This window comes from Equus caballus, chromosome 15, assembly GCF_041296265.1.
Source record: "Equus caballus isolate H_3958 breed thoroughbred chromosome 15, TB-T2T, whole genome shotgun sequence".
NCBI classification, from domain to species: domain Eukaryota; kingdom Metazoa; phylum Chordata; class Mammalia; order Perissodactyla; family Equidae; genus Equus; species Equus caballus.
The window spans coordinates 29,244,164-29,267,892 of record NC_091698.1 but is presented as its reverse complement, the minus strand read 5'-3'; the positions used below and the strand labels follow the sequence as shown (position 1 = coordinate 29,267,892).

Here is a 23,729-nt window from a genome sequence, read left to right as displayed (position 1 = left end):
TAGTGTTTTGTTTCTTCTCCTCTTTCCCTTTAGGAGATCCAGCCCAATTCAGGAGAAAAGCCGAGAACCAGCGTTCCCCACAGCCGTATCTTCGGCATCCTTGCTCCATTTGGGCCAGGCTGCTGCAAGCAGTGTGCTGACCAGCGAGGCGGAGCGGGGCCTGCAGGCCTGTAAACTCACCGACGCTGACCTTGCCGTTGCAGAGGATCCGCCAGACGCCAGCGCCGGGCTCCAAGCAGAACAGATGCAGACTGGTTCACTTGGGGATGCCGGTGCTCCAAGTATGAACAGACGCTAAATGTTAATTGTGCCCCTGAATAAGGACAATGGCCCAGTAAAAGCTGTTCCATGAAAGCAGCTCAAAGAGCACGGACTTGATGTGTAGACACAGGTTCAGACAAAACTTGCGTGACTGCATCGCAGTGAGTGCTGTAGCAGCCTGGAGGGCACATCATCCATGTTAATTTTAGAAAGTATCAGAGTAACTACTGCTGGAAGACGGAGTTGGAATTTGAGGGCCTACTATGTGCCAGGCATTTAATCTAATACTGTTATCTCCTTTTTACAGAAAAGTAAACTGAGGCTCGGTTAAAGAAATACCCTTCACCCCCAGGTTGCACAGAAATGTTCTTGCACAGTGGCTAAGAGCACAGACTCTGGATATGGGCTGCCCGGGTTCTAATCCTGGCTCCCCCTCTTAGGCAGTCATGTGATCTTCACCAATATCCTTTCAATTCTTGGTGGCCCTCTCCTTTTCTGTAAAGTGGAGGTGGTGGTAGTGCCTGCTTGAGAGTCTTATTATAAGGACCAAGTGAGTTACTAAATGGAAAGTACTCAGAACAGTGTCCTACAAGTACTGAGTGTTAAGTAAGTATTACTCATGCTGAATTTGTCTTTGATAGCTGCTATTAATAGAATTTTTTATAGCATTCTAAATTAGAAGTTTTTTTTATTACCTTTAGAAGTGATTTCCATTTTGTGGACCCAAAGTACATTTCATGCATACAAATCACCCATAGGTAGTGTAGGTGTTAAAAGGTGATGTGTTTTGTGGGTGTAAGTGGAAAAGCAACTTAAAGAATAAATACCTGAGCACGTTAGAAGTAACTGGTATCCAAGCCTGCCTTTAAGACATGCACTCATAACTGTGTTCGAGGCAGAATCTGGCAGTTCCAGGTGAGTGGAACTGATGCCCTTGCTGTTGATTTCCTTTGTCACAACTGAATTTTGATCTAAATTTGTAGATCTAAAATGACAAATAATGAACTGCGCAGAACTACTCATTTTGACTTTTGAAAATGGTTCTTATGTGAATCAGTGCTCTTTAAAGATAAAGCTTTTGAAGGCTTATTTAATGGATGTCTTCACTTGCTTTATCTATCAGTTCTTTGGTAAAATTCTTGGGTACTGAATTCATTTTCATCTTTTGTTCCCATTCCTTGAAGAAGTCACTGTTGAGAACCCGTGGGATGATAAGCTGATTCTCAAGCTCTTATCTGGGCTTTCTAAACCAGTGAGTTCCTATCCAAATACATTTGAATGGCAGTGTAAACTTCCAGCCATCAAGCCCAAGACTGAGTTTCAATTGGGTAAGGACCGTGTGAGTACTATGACTTGAAGCTCTTGTTTCTCTATGGGAAAATGATGGTAACTCATGTGTGTGTGTGTGTGATTCTCCTCCTGACACCACCACCACCCCTACCCCCTGACCTCCGATAGTTTTATCTATAGTATTAAGCTGAGAACGTTTTGTTAAGCCCTGACTGCAGGATTTTGATTGCTATTGGGACTATAACTCATAGAGGGCTATTTGGCAATATCTATCACAATAAAAACTGCGTATGCTCTTAGACCCAGACATCCACTTTTAAGAGTTTCCTGCAGATATACTTGCGTAAATTCAAAATGATGTGTGTGTCTAAACGCAGCAGATTGGAACAATATAGGTGTCTGTGGGGACCGCTTCCATAAATTACGGGACACCTCCACAGCAGATCCAGCTCACTCCGTGCCGAGAGGGAGCAAGCTCCAAAACATGCTGTAAGTGGAAAGGCAGGCTCGCATCATGTGCTGCTTTCTGTTTCCTAAAAAGGAAGAAGATAATATATAGTCATGTTTGATAGTATTTCCAGAGAACTCTTGAAGGATTCTCAAAACCAATAAAAATGGTTAACTGTTAGTGGTAGTGGGAAATGGGGGGGATGTGGCTAACAATGGGAGCAAGACTTCTCACAATACACTTTTTTGTTTAATTAATCAACTGTATTTTGTAGACCAGCTTTAGGCTTACAGAGAAATTGAGGGGAAATGTTACAGAGAGTTCCCATATACCCACCTCCGCCCGCACCCCCCTCCACACACAGATGCCCCTCTTACTAACATCCTGCATTAGTGTGGTGCATTTGTTAAAGTTGATAAGCCAATATTGACACATTATTGTTAATTAAAGTCAGTAGTTGACATTAGAATTCATTCTTTGTGCTGTCAATTCTATGGGGTTTGACAAAGGTATAACAGCGTGTATCCATCATTATGGTGTCATACAGAACAGTTTCGCTGCCCTAAAAATACCCTGCGCCCCATCTCTTCTTCCCTCGCTCCCTCTCCCTGAAACCCTGGCAAGCACTAATCTTTTTCCTACTGTCTCCGTAGTTTTGCCTTTTCCAGAGTGTCGTATAGTTGTAATCATATAGTATGTAGACTTTTCAGATTGGCTTCTTTTGCTTAGCAATGTGCATTTAAGGTTCCTCAGTGTCTTTCTGTGACTTGATAGCTCGCTCTTTTTAATCCGTGAGTAATATTGCATTGTATGAATGTACCATGGTTTATTTATCCATTTGCCTATTGAAGGACGTCTTGGTTGCTTCCAAGTTTTGGCAATTATGAATAAAGCTGCTGTAAACATTCCTGTGCAGTTTTTGTGTAGACATAAGTTTTCAGTTCATTGGGGTAAATGGCAAGGAGTGTAATTGCTGGATTGTATGGTAAGAGTATGTTTACTTCTGTAAGAAACTGCCAAGCTGTTTTCCAAAGGGGTTTGTACCGTTTTGCATTCCCACCAGCAATAATGAGAGTTCTATTGTTCCACATCCTTACCGGCATTTGGTATGGTCAGTATTTTAGGTTTTATCCGTTATAGTAGTGGTATTTCATTATTGTTTTTAATTTTCAATTCCCTAATTACATATGATGTTGAACAACTTTTCATGTGTTTATTTGCCCACTTATATCTTCTTTGGGGAGGTATATGTTCAGATCTTTTGCCCAATTTTTAATCAGGTTTCTTGTTTTCTTATTGTTGAGTTTTAAAAGTTCATTGTCGGGGCTGGCCCCATGGAAGCTTGCACATTCTGCTTCAGCGGCCCGGGGTTCACTGGTTCGGATCCCGGGTGCGGACATGGCACCACTAGTCAAGCCATGCTGTGTTAGGCGTCCCACATATAAAGTAGAGGAAGATGGGCACAGATGTTAGCCCAGGGCCAGTCTTCCTCAGCAAAAAGAGGAGGATTGGTGGCAGATGTTAGCTCAGGGCTAATCTTCCTCAAAGAAAAGTTCATTGTATATTTTAGATAACAGTCCTTTATCAGATAAGTATTTCGCAAAGATTTTTCTCCCAGTCCCTGGCGTGACTTTTCATTCTGCTAACTGTGTCTTTTACAGAGCAGAAGTTTTTTATTTTAATGAAGTCCAGTTTATCAAGTTTTTTTCTTTCGTGGATCAGCTTTTGGTGTTGTTCCTAAGAGGTCATTGGCAAACCCAAGGTCGCCTAGATATCTCCTATGTTATCTTCTAGGAATCTTACCATTTTGTATTTTACATTTAGGTCTCTGATCCATTTTGAGTTAACATTTGTGAAAGGTATAAGGTGTGTGTCTGGATTCACTTTTTGCTTGTTGACGTCCAGTTGTATCACCATTTGTTGAAAAGACTTTCCTTTCTCCATTGAATTGTCTTGGCTTCTTTGTCAGTGATCAGTTGACTCTGTTTGTTTGGGTCTATTTCTGGGCTCTCTGTCCTGTTCCAATGATCTATTGCTGTATTCTTTCGTCACTATCACACTGTCCTAATTGTGGTAACTTTTATAGTAAGTCTTGATGTCAGGCAGTGTCATTTCTGCAACTTTGTTCTTCTTCAGCATTGTGTTGGCTGTCTGGGTCTTTTGCCTTTGCATTTCCAAACTCCAGGATAAGTTGGCAATATCCACAAAGTTACTTGCTGAGATTTTGACCGGGATTGCATTGAAATCTGTAGATCAAGTTTGGAAGAACTGACATCTTGACAATATTGTGTCTTCCTATCCACGTACGTGGAATACCTCTCCATTTATTTAGGTCTTTTTTTATTTCTTTCATCAGAGTTTTGAAGTTTTCCTCATTTAGATCTTATACATATTTTGTTAGATTTATACCTAAGTATTTCATTTTGGTGGGTGCTAATGTAAATGGTATTGTATTCCTAATTTCAAATTCCACTTGTTCATTTATGGTACAGAGGAAAGCAAATGACTTTTGTATATTAACCTTGTATCCTGCAACCTTGCTATAATCGCTTATTAGTTACAGGAGATTGTTTTAATTTTTTTGGTTTTCCTATGTAGACAGTCCTCTGTACAAAGACTTTTATTTCTTCCTTCCCCATCTGTATACCTTTTATTTCCTTTTCCTGTCTTATTGCATTAGCTAGGACTTCCAGTATGATGTTGAATAGGCGGGGTGAGAGGGGAGAGCCTCACCTTGTTCCTGCTGGCAGCAGGAAAACAGTTACCTAGTTTCTCACCATTAAGTATGATGTTAGCTGTAGGTTTTTTATAGCTGTTCTTTATCAAGTTGTGCAAGTTTCCCTCTATTCCTCATTTGGAGAGTTGTTATCATGAATGGGTGTTGGATTTTGTCAAATACTTTTTCTGCATTTATTGATATGATCCTGTGATTTTTCTTTTTAGTGTGTTGATGTGATGGATTACATTAATTGATTTCTTTATCTTTTTCATTTTTTTTTTTTTTTTTTTTTTGTAGGAGATTGTTACTAAAGGTTTGGAGACTGAGGGAAAGAGATTCCAGGCTAGCCCAGCACAGGTGAACACCAACATAAGACTTATGATTAGACACCACTGTGGTCAAAATCTATCAGCCATTCATCATCATGGGGAATTTCTCTAGATCATTTCCCTGAGCCTGGCTTTTCTCCTCTTTGTCTAGACTTTTTCCTTATAGCAGATTAGCCTCTATCTTATATTCTAAACCAAGCAGTGGACTTGCCTTTGCACATCTAGAAGTTTGTTTCGGACATGTTAATTCTGAGATGTTCATTAGGTTCCCTGTGTTTCTTGTCTTTTTCCTTTGATCTGTCCATATAGCCCACTAGCCTTTGGCATCCAGTACATGGTGTGATTATTGACTCTCACTGATTAGATATTGAGATTGGTGGCCAAAATAGAGATTCTTTTACAGTATTGGTTTTCTCAGATTGGAGTATCAGCAAGGTTCGGGTTAAAATATTTTTTTTTTATTTGAGATATAATTGACATATAACATTGTATTAAAATCTCAGTTCCTCTGTTTATTAGCCATCCACAGGCAAGTGATTTATTACCTCTCTGAACCTCAGATTCCTCAGTTCTACAGTGAACTACTGTAGTAATCAGCTAATGTACATGGAAGAGCCTAGCATAGTCCCTGCCATGTAGAAAAGCACTTAGTAGTGTTAATTCCTTCCCTCCGTTATTCCCTTTTTTTGCTACAACAGTAATTAGAGGATAATCAAGCTAGTAAATTTTGTTATGGGTGTAAGATGTGATTTATGTCATGTGTAAACCCTAATTGATTTTTAAATGTTGAACCAGCCTTGCATGCCTGGATTAATCCTACTAGGTTGTAGTATATACTTCTTTTGTACCTTTTTGGATTTGAATTGCTAATATTTTGAGGATTTTTGCATCTATGTTCATGAGAGATGTTGCTCTGTAGTTTTCTTGTAATTTCTCCATCTGGTTTTGGTGTTAGGGTAATGCTGGCCTCATAAAATGGGTTAGGAAGTATTCCTTCTGCTTCTATTCTCTGAAAAAGATTATAGAGAACTGGTATAATTTCTTCCTTAAATGTTTGGTAAAATTCACCAGTGAGCCCATCTGGGCCTGATGCTTTCCGTTTGGGAAGGCTATTAATTATTGATACAATTTTCTTTATTAGATATGAGCCTGTTCAAATTGTTTGTTTCTTCCTGTGTGAGTTTTGGCAGATTGTGGCTTTCAAGGAATTGGTTCATTTCATCTAATTTATCAAATTTGTGGGCATAGTGTTGTTCATAGTATTCCTTTATTATCCTTTTAATTTCCTTGGGCTCTGTAGTGATGTTCCCTCTTTCATTTCTGATATTAGTAATTTGTATCCGCTCTCTCTTCTTAGTTAGCCTGGCCCAGGGTTATCAATTTTATTGATTTTTTCAAAGAACCATCTTTTGGTTTTGTTGATTTTTCTCTATTGATTTCCTGTTTTCAATTTCATTGATTTGTGCTTTGATTGTTACTATTTCTTTTCTTGTGCTTACTTTCCACTTAATTTGCTCTTCTTTTTCTGGTTTCCTAATGTGGAAACTAAGATTAACTTTGGATCTTTCTTTTCTAACACATGCATTTAGTATGCTGGAATATGCTCTGTTTCCCTCCAAGCACTTCTTCACTACGTCCCACAATTTCGATAAATTGTGTTTTCATTTTCATTTAGTTCAAAATATTTTCAGTTTCTCTTAAGATTTCTTCTTTGACTTGGGTTATTTAGAAGTGTGTTTAATCTCCAAGTGTTTTGGGACTTAACAGTTATCTTTCTGTTATTGATTACTAGTTTAATTCCATTGTGATCTGAGAGCATGCTTTGTATGAAGTTTTTTTTTTCTTTTTTTTTTGGTGAAGGTTAGTTTTATGGCCCAGAATGTGGTCTGTCTTGGTGAGTGTTCTGTTTCAGCTTGAAAAGAATGTATATTCTGCTAGTGTTAGATGAAGTATGCTATAAATGTCAGTTAGATCCAGTTGATTGATGGTGCTGTTCGTGTCAACCGTGCCCTTACCAATTCTCTGCCTTTTGGATCTCAATCGCTGATAGAGGGATGTAGAAATCTCCAACTATGACAGTGAATTCTTCTATTTTCCTTCCTTGCAGTTCTGTCAATTTTTGCCTCACTGTTTTGATGCTCTGCTGTTAGGCACATGCACATTAAGGATTGTTATGTCTTCTTGGAGAACTGACCCCTTTATCATCATCATATAACGCCCATTTTTATCCCCGTTTTCCTCGCTCTTGCTCTGAAGCCTGCTCTGTCTAAAATTGATAGGCGTACTCCGGCTTTCTATTGATTAATGTTAGCATGGCATGTCTGCCTCCATCCCTTTACTTTTAATCTATGTCTTTATATCTAAGGGGTATTTCTTGTAGGCAACATATAATTGGCTTTTGTATTTTTATCTACTGTGACAGTCTCTGTTTTCATTTGTATATTTAGTCTATTGATATTTAAAAGGATTGCTGATGTAGTTGGATTAATGTTTACTATATTTATTGCTGTTTTCTATTCATCGCCCTAGTTCTTTCCTTTTTTGTTCTGTCTTCTCTTGTTTTTTTTAAAATTTTTTATTGAGTTAATGATAGGTTGCAATCTTGTGAAATTTCAGTTGTACATTATTGTCTGTCAGTCGTGTTGTAGGTGCACCCCTTCACCCTTTGTGCCCACCCCCAACCCCCCCACCTTTCCCCTGGTAGCCACTAATCTGTTCTCTTTGTCCACATGTTTAAATTCCTCATATGAGTGGAGTCATACAGAGATTGACCTTTTCTATCTGGCTTATTTCACTTAATATAATTCCCTCAAGGTCCATCCACGTTGTTGCAAATGGGACGATTTTGTTCTTTTTTACGGCTGAGTAGTATTCCATTGTATATATATACCACATCTTGTCTTCTCTTGTTTTAATTGAGTATTTATATGATTTCCCTTTTCTCTCTTCTCTCAGCATATTAGTTATACTTCTTTCTTTAGTGGTTGCTCTAGAGTTTGCAATATACGTTGACAACTAATCCAAGTCCACCTTCAGACAACACGGCACCACTTCACAGGTAGCACACGGACCTTAGAGCAGAGTATTACGAGTTTCTCCCTTCTGCCTCCTAACATCACCGTCACTCATTTCACTTTTCCATAAGCTATACTCACTGAATACATTGTTGCTATTATTAATTTTGAACAAACTACTATCTGTTAGATCAATTATGAATAAGAAAAGTAAGAGATTTTATTATCTTCATTTATTCCTTTTCCTACATTCTTCTGATCTGAGTTCTGACCTATATCATCTTCCTTCTCTCTGAAGAACTTTTAGCATTTCTTGCAAGGCAGGTCTTCTGTTGACAGAGTCCCTTGATTCTTGTTTGTCTAAGATAGTTTCTTTCTCCTTCACTTTTGAAGGGGTAATTTTGCCAGATACAGAATTTTTGGTTGGTAGTTTTTTCTTTCAACACTTTGTTATACTCTACTCTCTTCTTGTACCATTTCTGAAAAGAAGTCAATGTAATTCTTGTCCTTTCTTCTCTATAAGTGTGGTGGTTTTATTCCTCTGGCTTCTTTCAATATTTTCTTCTTGTCTGATTTTCTGCAGTTTGAATATGCATACGTAGGTGTAGATTTTTTGGTATTTATCTTGCTTGGTGCTCTCTGAGCTGGATCTATGATTTAGTGTCTGTAATTAATTTTGGAAAATTCTCAGCCATTATTACTCCAAATATTTTTTCTGGTCCTTTCTCTTTCTTATTCCTTCTATTATTCCCATTACACATATGTTACACCATTTGTAATTGTCCCAAGTTCTTGAATATTCTGTCCTTTTTCATTTTCTTTTTCTCTTTGCATTTCAGTTTTGGAAGTTTCTATTGGCTTGTCTTCAAACTCACTGACTGCTTTCCTGGCCACATGCCACCTGTTGATGAGGCCGTCAGAGACGCTCCTCGTTTCTGTCATAGCGCCTTTTATTCCTAGCATTTCCTTCTGATTGTTTCTCAGAGTTTCCATTTGTCTGCTTACATTAATGCTCTATTCTTGCATGTTGTCTGTTTTTTCCATTAGAGCCCTTAGCATATTAATTATACTTTTTTAAAATTCCTGGTTTCATAATCCCAAAATCTTTGCCCTATCTGTGTCTGGTTCTGATGCTTGCTCTGTCTCTTCTAACTGTGTTTTTGTCTAATTTTTGTTAGAAGCCAGACCCGATATACCAGGTAAAAGGAACTGAGATGAATAGGCTTTTAGTGTAAGATTTATGCTTATCTGGCTGGAAATTAGGCTGTTTACTGTTTACTGTCACTGTGGTTATCAGAGGCTAAAATTTCCCTTTGTGTCCTTATTTCTGTCTCCCCTGTTGTCTTTGGGTTTCCCTAGAGACTTGTTCTTAAATAAGTCTGAGACGTCAGTTCATTCTGTTGCAGTCTGCCCAGTACTGTCTCCAGCAGTGGTGTCTGCTCCTGGGCCTCTGCTCTGGCAGGCTCTTAATCTCTGTAGCCACCTGTCTGTCTCTGCAGTTTTGGGGGCAGCAGTTTGCCCTGTGACCTCAGTTCTCTAATGGATCTAAGAAGAGTTGTTGGTTTTCAGTTTGTTCAGCTTTTTCTTATTGAGAGGGTGGAGTGATGACTTCGGAGCTCCTTAGATGCCAGACTAGAAACCAGAAGTCTACTTTTTTATATTTGATTTTGAACATGTGAAGTCTTTTTTAAAAAATTAATTTAAAAATTTATTACAACTTCCCCTCCGTGGTCTTTCTCCCAAAACCAATAACCCCAGTGTTATTGAAAACTATCAAAACAAATTCCGTTTGAGGGCCATTCTCAAACTTACCTGACGAGTTCTCCTTGGAACTGTCATGGTCATCCAAAACAAAAAGTTAGAGACTGTCACAGCCTAGTGGAGGCTAATGAGACTTGATGAGTGTGTCCTGGAACAGTAGGGGGAAACTAGTGAAATCTGAATAAAATGTGGGGTTGAGGGCCCGGCCCCGTGGCTGAGTGGTTAAGTTCATGCGCTCTGCTGCAGTGGCTCAGGGTTTCTCTGGTTCGGATCCTGGGCACAGACATGGCACTGCTCATCAAACCATGCTGAGGCGGCGTCCCACATGCCACAGCTAGAAGGACCTACAACTAAAAATACACAACTATGTACCAGGGGGCTTTGGGGAGAAAAAGGGGGGGAAAAAGTGGCGTTAATAGTAACGTGCCAATGTTGGATCTGTACTTGTGATAAGGGCACCAAGGTCATGTAAAAGTTAACAATAGGGGAAACTGGGTTTAGAGCATACAGAAACTGTACTATCTTTGCAACTTTTCTGTAAATTGAAAACTCTAAAATAAAAGATTTACTTCAATAAAAATTTTTTATCAGAAATATTGGTACAATTATACTTGCCCTTTTTATTCTGGTGTAAAACACTTGCATTTTTCTTTCTTTCTTTCTTTGTTTTTGGTGAGGAAGATTGGCCCTGAGCTAACATCTGTGCCAGTCTTCCTCTATTTTATGTGGGGTCCCACCACAGTGTGGCTTGGTGAGTGGTGCTAGGTCCACGCCCAGGATCCGAACCTGTGAACTGCAGGCCACCAAAGCAGAGTGTGTGAACTTAACCACCATGCCACTGGCCAGCCTCCAACACTTGCATTTTTCAAATGCATGTTTGAGCTTTGTGTAGCCCTGTACAGAGGAGTTTTACTTGTTCTTTCTAACATCAGAACAGTCTCGCCAAGTAGGCAGCACAGGTATTACCCCTTCAAATATGAGGACACTGGTGAGAAGGGGACCACTGCCCAAGGTCCTGCCACCAGGTGGCGCCCAGCAGGGTGGCTTTTGCTCCTCCATCACATCATTTAAAAGGAAGCTATTTTATGGCAGGTGTTTAACTTTTATGTCTGAGACTGGAAACCATTTCCTAAGGGAGCTCTGTCCATTTTTATTTATTAAAGCAATTCAAGCACCAAGACAATTTGACAGATCCTTCATTTCATTTTGATAAAGTGTATAATGTCTTGAGCCTTTTTTTCACTTTGATGTCTCTCTCTTCTAAGGTTCTTTGCTGGTCTACGTTGATCACCTTCTTGGAGAAGGGGCTTTTGCCCAAGTCTATGAAGTTACTCATGGAGATGTGAATGATACCAAAAAGAAACAGAAATTTGTTTTAAAGGTAAATGATCTAAGCAAGTTTTTGTATAATATGGAAATGAATGTTAAGAACTTGAATTTGTCGGCCTCTTTTTTTCTTTTTCAAGACAGTGGTGGTTTCATTTATTATTATAGTCAGCATTTGAGAAACAAAACTATCCTGCAAGGGTTCAGGATTGCCTTGCCACTGAAATTACCTTGCCAATCCCATACTTCAGCAACAGCTCACGGCTTGTCATCGCTTTCTGCCCCACGTCCTTTATTGGGATGGAAGCTTCTCTCTTGCTGTCATTTTCCAGACTGTGAGACTGGATATGAATGTCACGTATGATTCCAGGTCCAGAAGCCCGCCAATCCCTGGGAGTTCTACATCGGGACCCAGCTGATGGAGAGACTAGAGCCGAGTGTGCAACATATGTTCATCAAATTCTATTCTGCCCACTTTTTCCAGAATGGCAGTGTATTGGTGGGAGATCTCTACAGCTATGGAACATTATTAGTAAGTGTATTCACTTTGACGTTGTGAACATGAGTCTGAAGTCTGTTTTGGCTTGTGCCTCGCACAGGCCTTTTATAGTCGGAGCTTTTATTGGAGTGGTCGGCGGGGGCAAAGCTCTTGACTTGAAATTTCATTCATCCTGTGCAGCCACCTCAGGAGTCCGCTTTCTGTTGTTTCTAGAATGCCATTAATCTCTATAAAAATACCCCTGAGAAAGTGATGCCTCCAGCGCTCGTCCTCTCTTTTGCCATCACCATGCTCCACATGATCGAGCAAGTCCACAGCTGCGAAATCGTTCACGGAGACATCAAACCAGACAACTTCATACTTGGAAGCAGGCAAGTGTTGCGCTTTCAATGGGGCTCTTTTCTTCCCATTTCCCCAGCCGCCTTGTCTTATCTGTGCTCATGCAGCCTGGCCCTTGTTTGTGTTTAGATTTCTGGAACAGGACAGCGAAGATGATGATTTATTCGCTGGCTTGACACTGATTGACCTGGGTCAGAGTATAGATATGAAACTTTTTCCAAAAGGAACTGTATTTACAGGAAAGTGTGAAACATCTGGTTTTCAGTGTACTGAGATGCTGAGCAACAGACCGTGGAACTACCAGGTATGGAACTAGAGGGAGAGTTTGGAAATATTTTCCTCTCTCATACTTACTGCATCTTCAGAGTGAATTTGGGGACCTAGTTCGTTCGAGCGGTCTGGGCTTCTGTCTGTGGATTCAGACCCTGCTCACGTGTCGTCTTCAGTGACGAGCACGTCGCACAGCAAGGGGCTTCAGCGTACGGTTAGGGAACAGCAGGCAGGGTCCCAGGGGGAGGAGTCAGGGGGACTTCCAGGCTCTCCACGTGCAGGAGGGATTAGAGTGTCCTGTCTGCCCCTGTGTGACAGCGAAGGACTTGAGAAGGACACAGGAGCCCGAGGAGAACAGAGCTTTCCAAGGGGCTGTCTCAGGAGGCGGGGGTGACCTGCGGTCCGTGGAAGCCTCCAGCAAAGCCTAGACGGGCACTCAGTGTGGCAGATCAGTGGGACATTGAACAGACGGCTTCCAAAATTCTTAAAAAGTAAAATCCTGCGATTATGTAGCCTGCTGCGTAAGTCAGACATTTCGATACACTCGTGTGTAACTTACTATTTGAGTTCTGTAGACCTATATTTTCTTTATAGATTGATTACTTTGGAGTTGCTGCAACAGTGTACTGCATGCTTTTCGGCACTTACATGAAAGTGAAAAATGAAGGAGGAGTCTGGAAGCCCGAAGGTCTTTTTAGAAGGTGAGTGTTAGCATTAGTGCTACGGTGAAGAGAGAATATAGTGAAATGTTGGTTCCGTCTGGTGGAAAATGGATCTGTGCCGCTGTGTGGAAGGCCGTGCCTTGGGAAGGATGGTGGAATAGCACAGTCCTGGACGCGGGGCGCAGAGAGCAAGTCACAGAGCTGCACGACCTGTGTGTCCCCGTATGGGACAGTGGGGCGGCCACACCCTCCTAGAACCAGCGACAGCTCCTGGCCGAGCAGCTGGCGGCCTGTACACGCTCAGAGGTTTCTCTTTACCCTCTAGACAAAGGACCTGGCGTCCTTGAGCCGCAGGTTTGTTCTCCTGCCTGTGTAAATGGCCATAATACTGATTCTCCATTCCTCAGATGCTTCTTATAAAAAGCAAAGGAAACAACGTGTGTGAGGGGCTTGGTAATGGTGAAGTGATTTGAGGCGGCAGCTATCCATCGCAGGATAGGGTTCGAAGTCCCATCGCTGTGTAACCTTGGATTTTCTAAGACTGTTTTCTCATCTATAAAATCATAGTGAAAATTAATGACGAGATTAGAACTCTTGCTGTCAACACAGATGGCTTTCTTGATACAATGTCGTGTGAATAAACAATTGGGAATGTTTAAGCTGAGCATGTGGTATGCGCATGTCCCTGCTATCACTTAGACTTTCTTTTCTTTTCTTGAGGCATACAGACATGCAGAAAAGCACTCATCTTAAGTGTACAGCTTAATGGGTTTTTACTTGTTTATACCTTCTTGAAAACATTTAAGCTGGGACTCCCCTCACGCTTACATACACACCCATGCACCCCCACAACAAAAAAGAACAGTTGGCAGTAATTTATAAAATGTAGTGTCTGTGCATAAGGTTAGATTCGGATCCTAGCAGAAAACCTACACCAGCTGTGGTTTGTTCTGCGTAATGAGTCATCAAATTTAGCCAATACTTTATTCCTTCTCTTGTCATCATCAAAGGACGAGAGTTCTTCAGGCTTCCATCTCTGACTGCCAGTGTAGAACAAGAGTGTTACGTTAACCCTCAGCAGCCTCATCGTAATAGGCTGAATTTTCTGTCTGGAACGCAAATTTAGTTATGTTCTGCCTTTTTTCCCAACACCTCATCTCCATGTTCTGGAGTTTTTGCAGTTAACTTTAACAATTACCGTAGTCGGAACTCCGAACCTCAGCTCTATTCTGGGTCGTCCAGCCTGTCCACCTGGTCCTGGCACTTACACACTTGGGCTCGTCAGAACCACGAGGCCAGATTATCAGAGTATGGTATATACCACTAGCCAAAAGCAGATCAATTTTCTTTATTAAAAAAAAAAAAAAAATTAAGGGGCCGGCCCCGTGGCCGAGTGGTTAAGTTCACGCGCTCTGCTTCAGCGGCCCATGGTTTTACCGGTTCGAATCCTGGGCACGGACATGGCACCACTCATCAAGCCATGCTGAGGCGGCATCCCACATACTACAACTAGAAGGACCCACAACTAAAATATACAACTATGTACTGGGGGCCTTTGGGGAGAAGAAGGAAAAATAAAATCTTTAAAAAAAATTGAGAAAGTTTTTACACTGAAGAGCTGTTATTAAATTAAGACTACCTAAATCACTTTTTTAGAACAAGGTCTGTATAGACATTTAATTGGATCTTTAATTTCCCTTATTTATAATAGATTCCACATTTCGATTCTTGCTGCCTTAAGCTGCCTTTAGGTGAAAGTTGTCATATCCGGCTGCCCAGGCCTGTGGAAGCCGGCCGTGGGGTGGGTGCCCGCATGCTGGCTGCTGCATTTTCTCTCCCGTTTACGCTTTGTCTCTCCAGGCTCCCTCATTTGGATGTGTGGAATGAATTTTTTCACATCATGTTGAATATACCAGACTGTCATCATCTTCCGTCTTTGGATTTGTTAAGGCAAAAGCTGAAGAATGTATTTCAGGAACACTATACGAACAAGATTAAGACTCTACGTAATAGGCTAATTGTCCTGCTCTTGGAATGCAAGCGTTCTCGAAAATAAAATATGGCCACTCCCTAAAGATCACTTTACAAATGTTGGCCTGCTGACCTTGAACCTTGACGGTTCCACATTCATTGTTTGTGTAAATGTTTGTTATAAATAAAATCTGCAAAACATATCCATGTGACTTAGTTGTTAAAAATATTTCAATGGAATATGCAACTCAGTGAGGCCCCGCCGTGGCGGGGCACCTGGGCTGGTGCAGGGACAGCGGCATTCGTGAGAAGAACTTGCATGTGGACATTCTCCAAAATCCCTTTTTAAACACTGACCAGTTCACTTTAAGCCGAAAAAGTTCATGACAGGTTTTTTCCCAAACTTGAGGGTTTATATTTGTGTGAAATAAATAAAAATTTCCCAAATATATCCAAGGGACTGACTGCAAGTTTTTATGAATAAAATTTGCCGGCCTGTTATTACACCTGTCCTTCATTGCCACCCATGGGAAATATTACAGGTAGAAATCTGAAGCTGCTTTTATTTTAAAAGTACCATTCAGAGGAATATCTCAGATGTTGCAAATAGTCTTATAAACTGTATAAATCATTAATTATCTCTAAAATTATAGCAGCAACTTAGCATTTATTGACTTATAAAGCTAGAAGGGTCCTGTAGCTTCAAAACTATAAACTGAACTGAACTTCCTGCCTCTGCGCCTCCCCCCTTTCCTTCCATTATGATGGAAACAAATGTGAGATTCAGGAATACAGAGTGAATTGCTTCCTACCTTCATTCCCAGCCCCCAGGTTCCCCATTCCAGAGGCAACCATGACCCAAACCCTTCTAAATCTTTCCAAAAATGATTCCATGCATATTTCTATATTTTATATTTTTCATACAACTAGCATAATTCTGCTTTTTTTCACTTAACGTATAGCGGAGAATGTAACTACACATAGAGTGGTCTCTTTCTTGTATCTGGCTATAATATTTGGTTAGATGATGTATCTGTAGTGTAAATTCCCAGAAGTGGAAATGCTGAGTCAAAGGTGAGTGCACTTAAAATTCTGTATCAATATTTGCACAGAGCCCGCATCGGGGCCGTGCCAGCCTGTACCACCGTCTCCACCGTCTCTGCTGCCCAAGCTCCACCCACCGGACAGGTCAGGCCTGCCCCCTGCCACTCTGCAGGTGAAAAATGGCAGCTCCTTGCAGTCTTTATTTGCAGCCTCTTCTGGATTAGGCCAAATATATTCAAGAGCTATGTGTTTTCGCCTTTTATGTGAACTCTATCTTTTGTCCACATTTCATTTTGATTGTTCCTTTTCAGGTTAACTTGTAGGAGCCCTTTGTTTATGAGGCAAAATATTTGTCCCAATTTGTCATCTGTCTCTTGGGATTCTTTTTTTTTTTTTTTAGGAAGATTAGCCCTGAGCTAACTGTTGCCAATCCTCCTCTTTTTGCTGAGGAAGACTGGCCCTGAGCTAAGATCCGTGCCCATCTTCCTCTACTTTATATGTGGGACGCCTACCACAGCATGGCTTGCCATGTGGTGCCATGTCCGCACCCGGGATCCGAACCAGCGAACCCCGGGGCGCCAAAGTGGAACGTGCTCACTTAACCGCTGTGCCACCGGGCTGGCCCCTGTCTCTTGAATTCTTAAGATTTCTGTTGCCATGAAGAAACTTTTTAAAGTTTGCTTTGTACTCATCATAAAATTTTAAATGGCTTTTTTGGCTTTTGTATCTTAAAATGCCATCCTCAATTGAGAAATAAAAAACGTCCTCTAATTTTTTTAGATTAGTACTAATTTAAATACTTAGGACTAAACTTTTGGTTACTATTTTAAATCAGATCTAGTTTTTTCCTCTTGTTCCTAGCTGGTAGTTTGAATATATGAAGCCTGTTGATTTCTATGAAAAGCTTTTTTGATTCTTTTGAAGTTTCTCATGAAAATAGTGCTTCTTTTTTCTTTCCCGGTGTTTTGCTGGGGAGTCCTCTTGCCTTGCCCTCGCCCAGGAGCATGAGAAGAGGGCTGCGCCATGGCGGTGCTGGGCCTCCTGTCTCTGCTTTAGCGGGGGCTCTTCTGATGGTTATCCCGTAAGCTCGGTGAGGCCAGTCTGACGTAGGCATTTTCAATCATGTTGAAGTCTCCAGCCATTTCTTTTTACAAATGTGAATTATAACACTATTTTAGAGTTTTCTTGCCCATTTCTCCATCCATATTGGTCCAGCTCTATGCCGTTCCCCCACACGCATGAACTATATAATTTACTTAAGCAATCCTCTATTTAGAAACACTTAATTGGTTTCACAACTTTATTGCTACAAAAAAGTGTATGTGCAAATGTGTCTGCGGGATAAATCAGTAGAATGGGATTCCAAAATGTGTCCTTATTTTGAAAATAAAGAATGTAATCTACATGATTGATTACACACATGCTGAACTTGGAAGGAAGCTGGAAATGAGCCAAGGTCAGACCTCATCAGACAAACCAACATTAAATTTACTCTTAAAGTATGGAAACAACCAAACACTAATAAAGCCAGATTTGTGGGGTATTTTTCCTTTTGAAAATGTTTTCAAAGGAAACCAAGACTAAAGATAAGGGTGCTGTTTCTCTAAACAGAGCTAAGGGTGTCCATCTGTGAAAGGCAGCTGTGAGTGCCTTCAGTTTTGGCAGGAAAGACAGTTGGCTTTGGGTTCCAGCTCCTGTTGATGTGTGCTGTGTCCCCACCATTTGCTGTTACTGGATCTTCAACTTATATATCACCCTCCAAAGTGCCCTCCACGTTATTCACACCAACAACCTCAACCTGGCCACAGTGTCCTCTCAGCACTGCTGTCGCCATCTGGCGTCCGATCTGTGCCAAGGGCTCCACTTACATAAAACTTCTCAGTCTGATTCCCTAGCAACACCCTGTCCCCAGGGAGGAAGGCTCCATCTGAACAAAGTAAGTTACTTTAAGCACTTCAGCCAAATCATCCTTTTTTTTTTTTTTTTTTGTCCATTGCTTGGTACAAACTCTAGTGATCATCTTCATTTAATCATAAATTAGTTGTCTGGATTACACACACACACACCCCCCCCCACACACACACATGGAATTTACTGCACAAGGAAAAAAGCTCTGCATCTAAAGGGCAACTGAAGTGGATACACAGAAGTCAGCATCCGGAGGGCAGCAAACCTCCCAGCTCATCCACTGATGAGGCTGAAGCTTCCCCGAGGACAGAGCCGGGTCTCATTCATCCCCTGTCTCTTGAGATGAACAGGGCCCAGCTCATCCTAAGTGCTCAAACATGGGCTAGACCCAGCCCCGGTTCAGATCTAGTACCTTTCTTGGGTCAAGGCATGTCCCACTTGTTCTTGGACCCCTGCTCCACATTCTAAGTTTTAGCTAAGAATAAGGCCCGTGGGAGCTGACCCCGTGGCTGAGTGGTTAAGCTCGCACGCTCTGCTTCCGGGACCCCCGTTCGCTGGTTCAGATCCTGGGTGTGGACCTCCACACCACTTGCCAAGCCATGCTGTGGCAGCACCCCATGTAGAAGAACTAGAATGAGCTACAACTAGGATATACAACTATGTACTGGGCTTTGGGAAAGAAAAAAAAAGGAGGAAGATTGGCCCTGCACTAACATCTGTTGCCAATCTTCCTTACCAAAAAGCCTAAAAAGAAAACTCGTTACTCAGGAGATTCAGAGACTCCTCTTACCAGTGTCTTTTGCCCCTGGATCGTATCTGCGGTCTAAGGCAATGATTCTAAAACTTATTGTTCCCTAAGACATACCCAAGAAACCACAATGTGGCCTGTGCCTATCAGAAATAAGAGCTCCTCAAGAGTTGGGCATTTGGCACAATATATAAGTACACCCGCCAGAAGTTTTACTCTACATCTTTCTCTGCCACTGATCCTCAGAGTCATTGTGCTTGGTCTTCCTATTCCTTCATCCCTCAGGTCAATCCATCTGCCGCGCTGGTGCCATTCCGGAATGTTTCTGGATTGGTCAGGCTCTAGGCAGGCTAAGGAGCTGTCATGGAGAACCCACACACGTAGCTTAGAGCAGCAGAAGTGATTTCGATCTCCAGTTACAGTCAGGGTGAGCGATCCCATGCTGGCACCAACTCTGCCATCCTCCGCAGAAGGCTTCCAAGGTGTTCTGATTATTGCCATTTCCCAGCCGCAAGAAGTGAAGGCAGAAGGGGTGACTTCCCAAGGGCAAGACCTGCAAGGTGCACACCCCAGTTGGGCTCACGCCCCACAGGCCAGACACAATCATGCCGCCCCCTCCCCGTGCAGGGGGACTGAGGAATGAAGTGCCCAGCTGGGAACCCGTGTGCCAAAACAGGGGGCGGACTAGCTCACTGAAAGGCAGAAGAAAGCCCTGGTGAAAGGCGGCAATCGCTGCTACAACTCCGCCTTGTCCCCCTTCCTCGCAGACTTGAGTGTAGCGGCTGGGACAGTGGGGCCCCCTGGTGGCCACAGGGCTGCTGCAAGTCAGTAGTCATTGGATCCAGTAAGGCTGACTTAAGACTTTCCTACTGAAGGGCTCACAGGCAGGAAAAATTACAGAACAACATTTACTCCATTATCGTTTAATGTTGAACTCGCGGAACAATCCACAAATAGATGAATCCTTCAATAAAGCATGAAACACTGATGGCATGGAACACCAGGCAGCATTTTCTCTGTGTGTGTGTGTGTATATATCTCTCACCATGAAACAATTGCTGGTCGGGGAAAAAAGAAGGTTCTTGAACAATATACATGAATATATATGGAAAATGTCATGACATCCCACTTAGGATAAAAGACGCAATTATACCATGTATTAATACACATAATATACATGACTGCGAATGGGCAGATTTAGTTCCAGAAGAATAAACAACAAACTCAGCATTTCCCACTGGAAATGGCATGCCGGCCCGTAAGTGGAAGAATGAAAGGGGGAGGCGGCGAGGAGAAGGAAGAATAAAGAGCAACTTTTGACTTTTTACTACATTTCTGTATTGAATCTTTCACAATGACTGCATAGTTTCTAATTAAAAAGTAAGTGCCCCCCCCATATTTTCAAACTTAAAAAATTAAGTTGTCTCAGTACATTTGGTTTAATACTTCACATAATAATAAACGTTTGATATGCAAAGAAATAAGAGAGGTCTGGGAGGCTAGCAGGAGCCACAAATCCCACCCGCTGGGTCAGCACGGCCCCGCCCCCCGGGACTGTCGTGGTAATGGAATTCTCCAGCGCCCACCAGTGCCAAACGCCAGGGGTGGTTGAAACCAGGAACAGCAATCTGCGTGAGAGCAAACGCTGAAATCCCGTGGAGTAGGCATCTGCCAGCCCTCAGCCTCCTCCAGCCCCCAAGTCTTGGGAGGGAGGGACCATTCATCCTGAGTCTGCAGGGGAGGAAACGGAGCGCAGAGAGGTTAGTGGCCTGGTGGGCAGGGAGCAGGGTATGAAGCCAGACAGTCCACCCACTGTCTGTGCCCGAAGCCTTAGCTTTGCTCCTACAGCAGAGGTCACCCTGAGAACCGAGGAAAAGAAGTCCCTCCCAAGCTGGCTTCACTTGCCACCCTGACACTTGACACGGACATGACACCGGACTCTGGCCTCACCGCACGCAGAGACCTCAGGTCAGGGAGGCGTGTCCCACCAATTCCCCTGCCATATGGTGAGCCTGTAACAAGGTGCAGGATGAGAAGTCACAACCCTGATGACTCCAGACAGGATTATACTTACTCAAAATGCAGTTGGTCTCTAGAGTAGTCAAATTCACAGAGACAGGAAGTAGAACGTGGTTGCCAGGGGCTCGGGGAGGCGGAAGAGGGCCTTACTGTTGAATGGGGACAGAGATGCATTTGGGATGACCACAAAGTCCTGGAGATCAGCTGCACAACGTGAATGTGCTGAAAACTACTGAACTGCACGCTTAGAAATGGTTACAATGGTAAGTCTTATGTTGTGTATTTTACCCCAAATTAAAAATCCTTAAATCAAATAAAATCTGCAGTCACTGAACTGGGAGATTTCCAGCTGGGGAAAGTGACCTCAGGGGGTGACTTACTCAAAATCTTGCTATAATTGTAATTTAATTAAGCTTTGAGAGCTTCCCCTCAAAAAAGAAGCAGTAGTAAGAGAATTTTATTTTCACATTCATATTTTTCTTCATTTCGAATAAACATTGCCTCTAAAAGCTACTGTACTAGAACGTATTCCTTTATCGTATTTAAATATTCAAAATTCATTCATATAACATTGTAGTACAGTATTCGTTTAACAGAATAGCAAAATATATAAAAATACATGAAAACCTTTAATTCCCCTGAAAGGACTTTACACGTGTCATACATGTGTAGGAGAAGTTCTCCTCACAGTCTTCCTAAATTTTCCTCTCTTTATCTCCACGATCAGGCCTCAGAACAAGCCCAGGTGGGCACACAGAGGCAGCCTTTCCACACCTCCAGCTGACCACTCAGGACAGGTGAGGCCGAGGCACAGGCTTATCAGGACACAGCAGGGAACCTGGGCTAGAAAAAGAATCTCGAGAGAGCACAGGCAAAAGTGACGGCAGCTTATCTTGGTTTCCAGCAGTGGGGTCCGTGCAAGCCCAGCATCATGCACTGTTTTCAAAACTGGGATTCTTGGGACATATGTCGCTGGGTGAGAAGTTCAGAATCTCATCCAAGGGAGGGCCTTCATCCTCTGGAGCAATTTCAGACTCGAACATCTGCTGCAGCAAGGCGTCCACGGTCCTGTACTCTAGGAGGAAGGAGAAAGAGGCACGTGGCACCTGCCCGTGTTGGCGTTGGAGGGGAGCATCCCGCCTGGGCAGAGTTAGGCTTTCCTGAAGGATGGCTGCAAGTCAAAGACAATGCTCTGAGCATGGCAGCCCAGCACCCTTTGAAAGGAAGGAGGGAAAAGTCAGGAAGGAAGCACGCATCTCTCCCAGTGCTGGTCCCAGTGAGCTCCTCAGCCACTGAAGGCTCTGGAGACCAAGGAGAAGGTCCTTCTTGAAGGATGGAGGAGGAAAGCCGCCTTCCAGAGGCTGCATGCTCATACACTGTTCCTGCAATCTATGTTGTAGCCCTCAAAGTTTACTGTATGTGTCCTAGCCGAAGCCCATACTGACATCCAGGCTGGTTTGGGTTAACTTAGCCAACCATTCATTGAGAATTAATAAAGTAATTAAACAAATAGTTGTTGAGGGGCCCCATCTTGTAGGCACATTGTGAGGCCCTGGGGATTCAATGGGAAACAAAAACAACATGGCCCTGCACATGTGGAGCTTTGAATCTGCAAGAAAGACAGATGGTGATCCAATAGTCGCTCAACAATAAATGTGCACCTCATGTGCAACAGGCATGGCAGGTCATGGTGGGAAGCAAGAGAAGCTGAGATATTGAGAGAAACCAGGCATGCGAACCATGGAGGCCATGGCAGGGGCCTTGTCTTTATCCTTAAGCAACGGGAAGCCACTGAAGGTCAGTTTGCACTGTGGAAACATCTCACTGGCGACTGGGTCCAGTGAGACGCATAGAGTGGAGGAAGTTTTGCACTGGGTTAAAACTTACTTTTTGATGCAATTCTGAAGTACAATCCTTTCAAGGCCTTCCTTTTGTTGTCTCCATCGTCCCCACTAAAGCCACTGTCCCTGGTGTCCATGTTGTCAACGAGTTTCCCATCCTGCACTGCTTCCCTGCAAGGAGGAAGAGACAACACGAACAGGGTCAGGTCCCTCAGCCGAGTCCCTCCCGTGTCCTCCCAGCCATGGCCCCGTGTCACTGTCCAGCCACATCCAGGGCTCTCCAGCCAGCAAGGATCCCGAGGACTGGCACTCCAGACCAGGCTGATGACTGGGGCACTCAGAGATCGAACATGACCAGACCTTCCACGTACATTCCACTTCCAAACGCCTGTGAGGCCTCAGGGGAAGCACCCAACTCACTCTTGGATTCCCACTCCGAGCTCTTGAATCTTCTTCTCAATAGCAGTTTCTACTTCACTCTTTTCCAATGAATACGCCACAAAAAACGCCTCCAAGATGAACGCTATGAAAATACTGAGAGAGGAAGGGGTAGAGGGGGTTAGGTCACGTCAGCCGTGGTCTCGGTGACAGGGAATCCTGGCTCCAAGAGCGTTCCAGCCAAACAAAAAGGCAGCAAAACAAATGCAGCCCAGAGGAGAGAGACAACAGACAGAACGCCTCTCGAGGACTGGACACGACTTCCATTCCCGTGGAAAATCATTCTTCCCGACAGCCTACGCCAACAGTGGACACGAAGAAGGAAATACAGTCGGAGGGGAAGCTTAGACCACATAATTGTTGTAGACAATTCTCCATGCACATCTCAGGTTTCTGCACAGTCTGGGTCCTCTGAGAAAGGCAATGAGAGCGAACCGAGGACGGTCCCCCAGGGCTGGCAGAGCAGCCACAGGCTTCCGAGAGGAGAGGGGCCGAGGAAGCCCTGCAGCCTGTCACGTTGCTGCCTCAACCTCTCCTAGCACTCCGGCCACCTCCAGAAGAACCACTTGGGGTGGCGTTTCTCTCTTGTTCCCTACATGTTCCCTTCGGGCTGTGTGGGACAAGCAGGCCTGATCAGAGCCACCTTCAGGAGCTCCTCCCCCTCCATCCCTCTCTGGGGACATTCTTGAGGCATTCTTCATACAGTCAGCAGCACGGTAGGGTGGCCAAAGCCACCCTGATGTGACAGGGAAGGCACTGGTACAGATGTCACCCCAAGAATGGTGCGCCCAGGCTGCAAGAGCAGTATGACATCCAGAAAATGTCTCCGGCAGAGAACCCCA

The 23,729-nt window shown here is 43.1% G+C and overlaps 2 protein-coding genes across 6 annotated transcripts in view; one reads left to right on the top strand and one right to left on the bottom strand.

The window, feature by feature from the left end:
* Positions 1-15,092, top strand: part of BUB1 (BUB1 mitotic checkpoint serine/threonine kinase) — a 41,731-nt gene extending 26,639 nt beyond the window's left edge. The window contains exons 18-25 of the mRNA XM_023618702.2: positions 34-281; positions 1,446-1,589; positions 11,088-11,203; positions 11,519-11,680; positions 11,861-12,018; positions 12,116-12,290; positions 12,851-12,957; positions 14,779-15,092. Coding sequence (XP_023474470.2) covers positions 34-281; positions 1,446-1,589; positions 11,088-11,203; positions 11,519-11,680; positions 11,861-12,018; positions 12,116-12,290; positions 12,851-12,957; positions 14,779-14,974 — 1,306 coding nt within the window. The 3' untranslated portion in view covers positions 14,975-15,092. The remainder of the gene's footprint in view (positions 1-33; positions 282-1,445; positions 1,590-11,087; positions 11,204-11,518; positions 11,681-11,860; positions 12,019-12,115; positions 12,291-12,850; positions 12,958-14,778) is intronic.
* A 4,404-nt stretch (positions 15,093-19,496) lies between these two features.
* Positions 19,497-23,729, bottom strand: part of TPC3 (two pore channel 3) — a 38,713-nt gene continuing 34,480 nt past the window's right edge. For 4 of the 5 annotated variants that reach the window (XM_023618423.2, XM_070234814.1, XM_070234816.1 and 1 more), the window contains exons 17-19: positions 22,870-22,983; positions 22,496-22,620; positions 19,497-21,683 (exon numbers count right to left, since the gene is read on the bottom strand). In XM_023618423.2, the coding sequence (XP_023474191.1) occupies positions 21,538-21,683; positions 22,496-22,620; positions 22,870-22,983 (385 nt within the window). In that variant the 3' untranslated portion in view covers positions 19,497-21,537. 5 annotated transcript variants of the gene reach the window in all.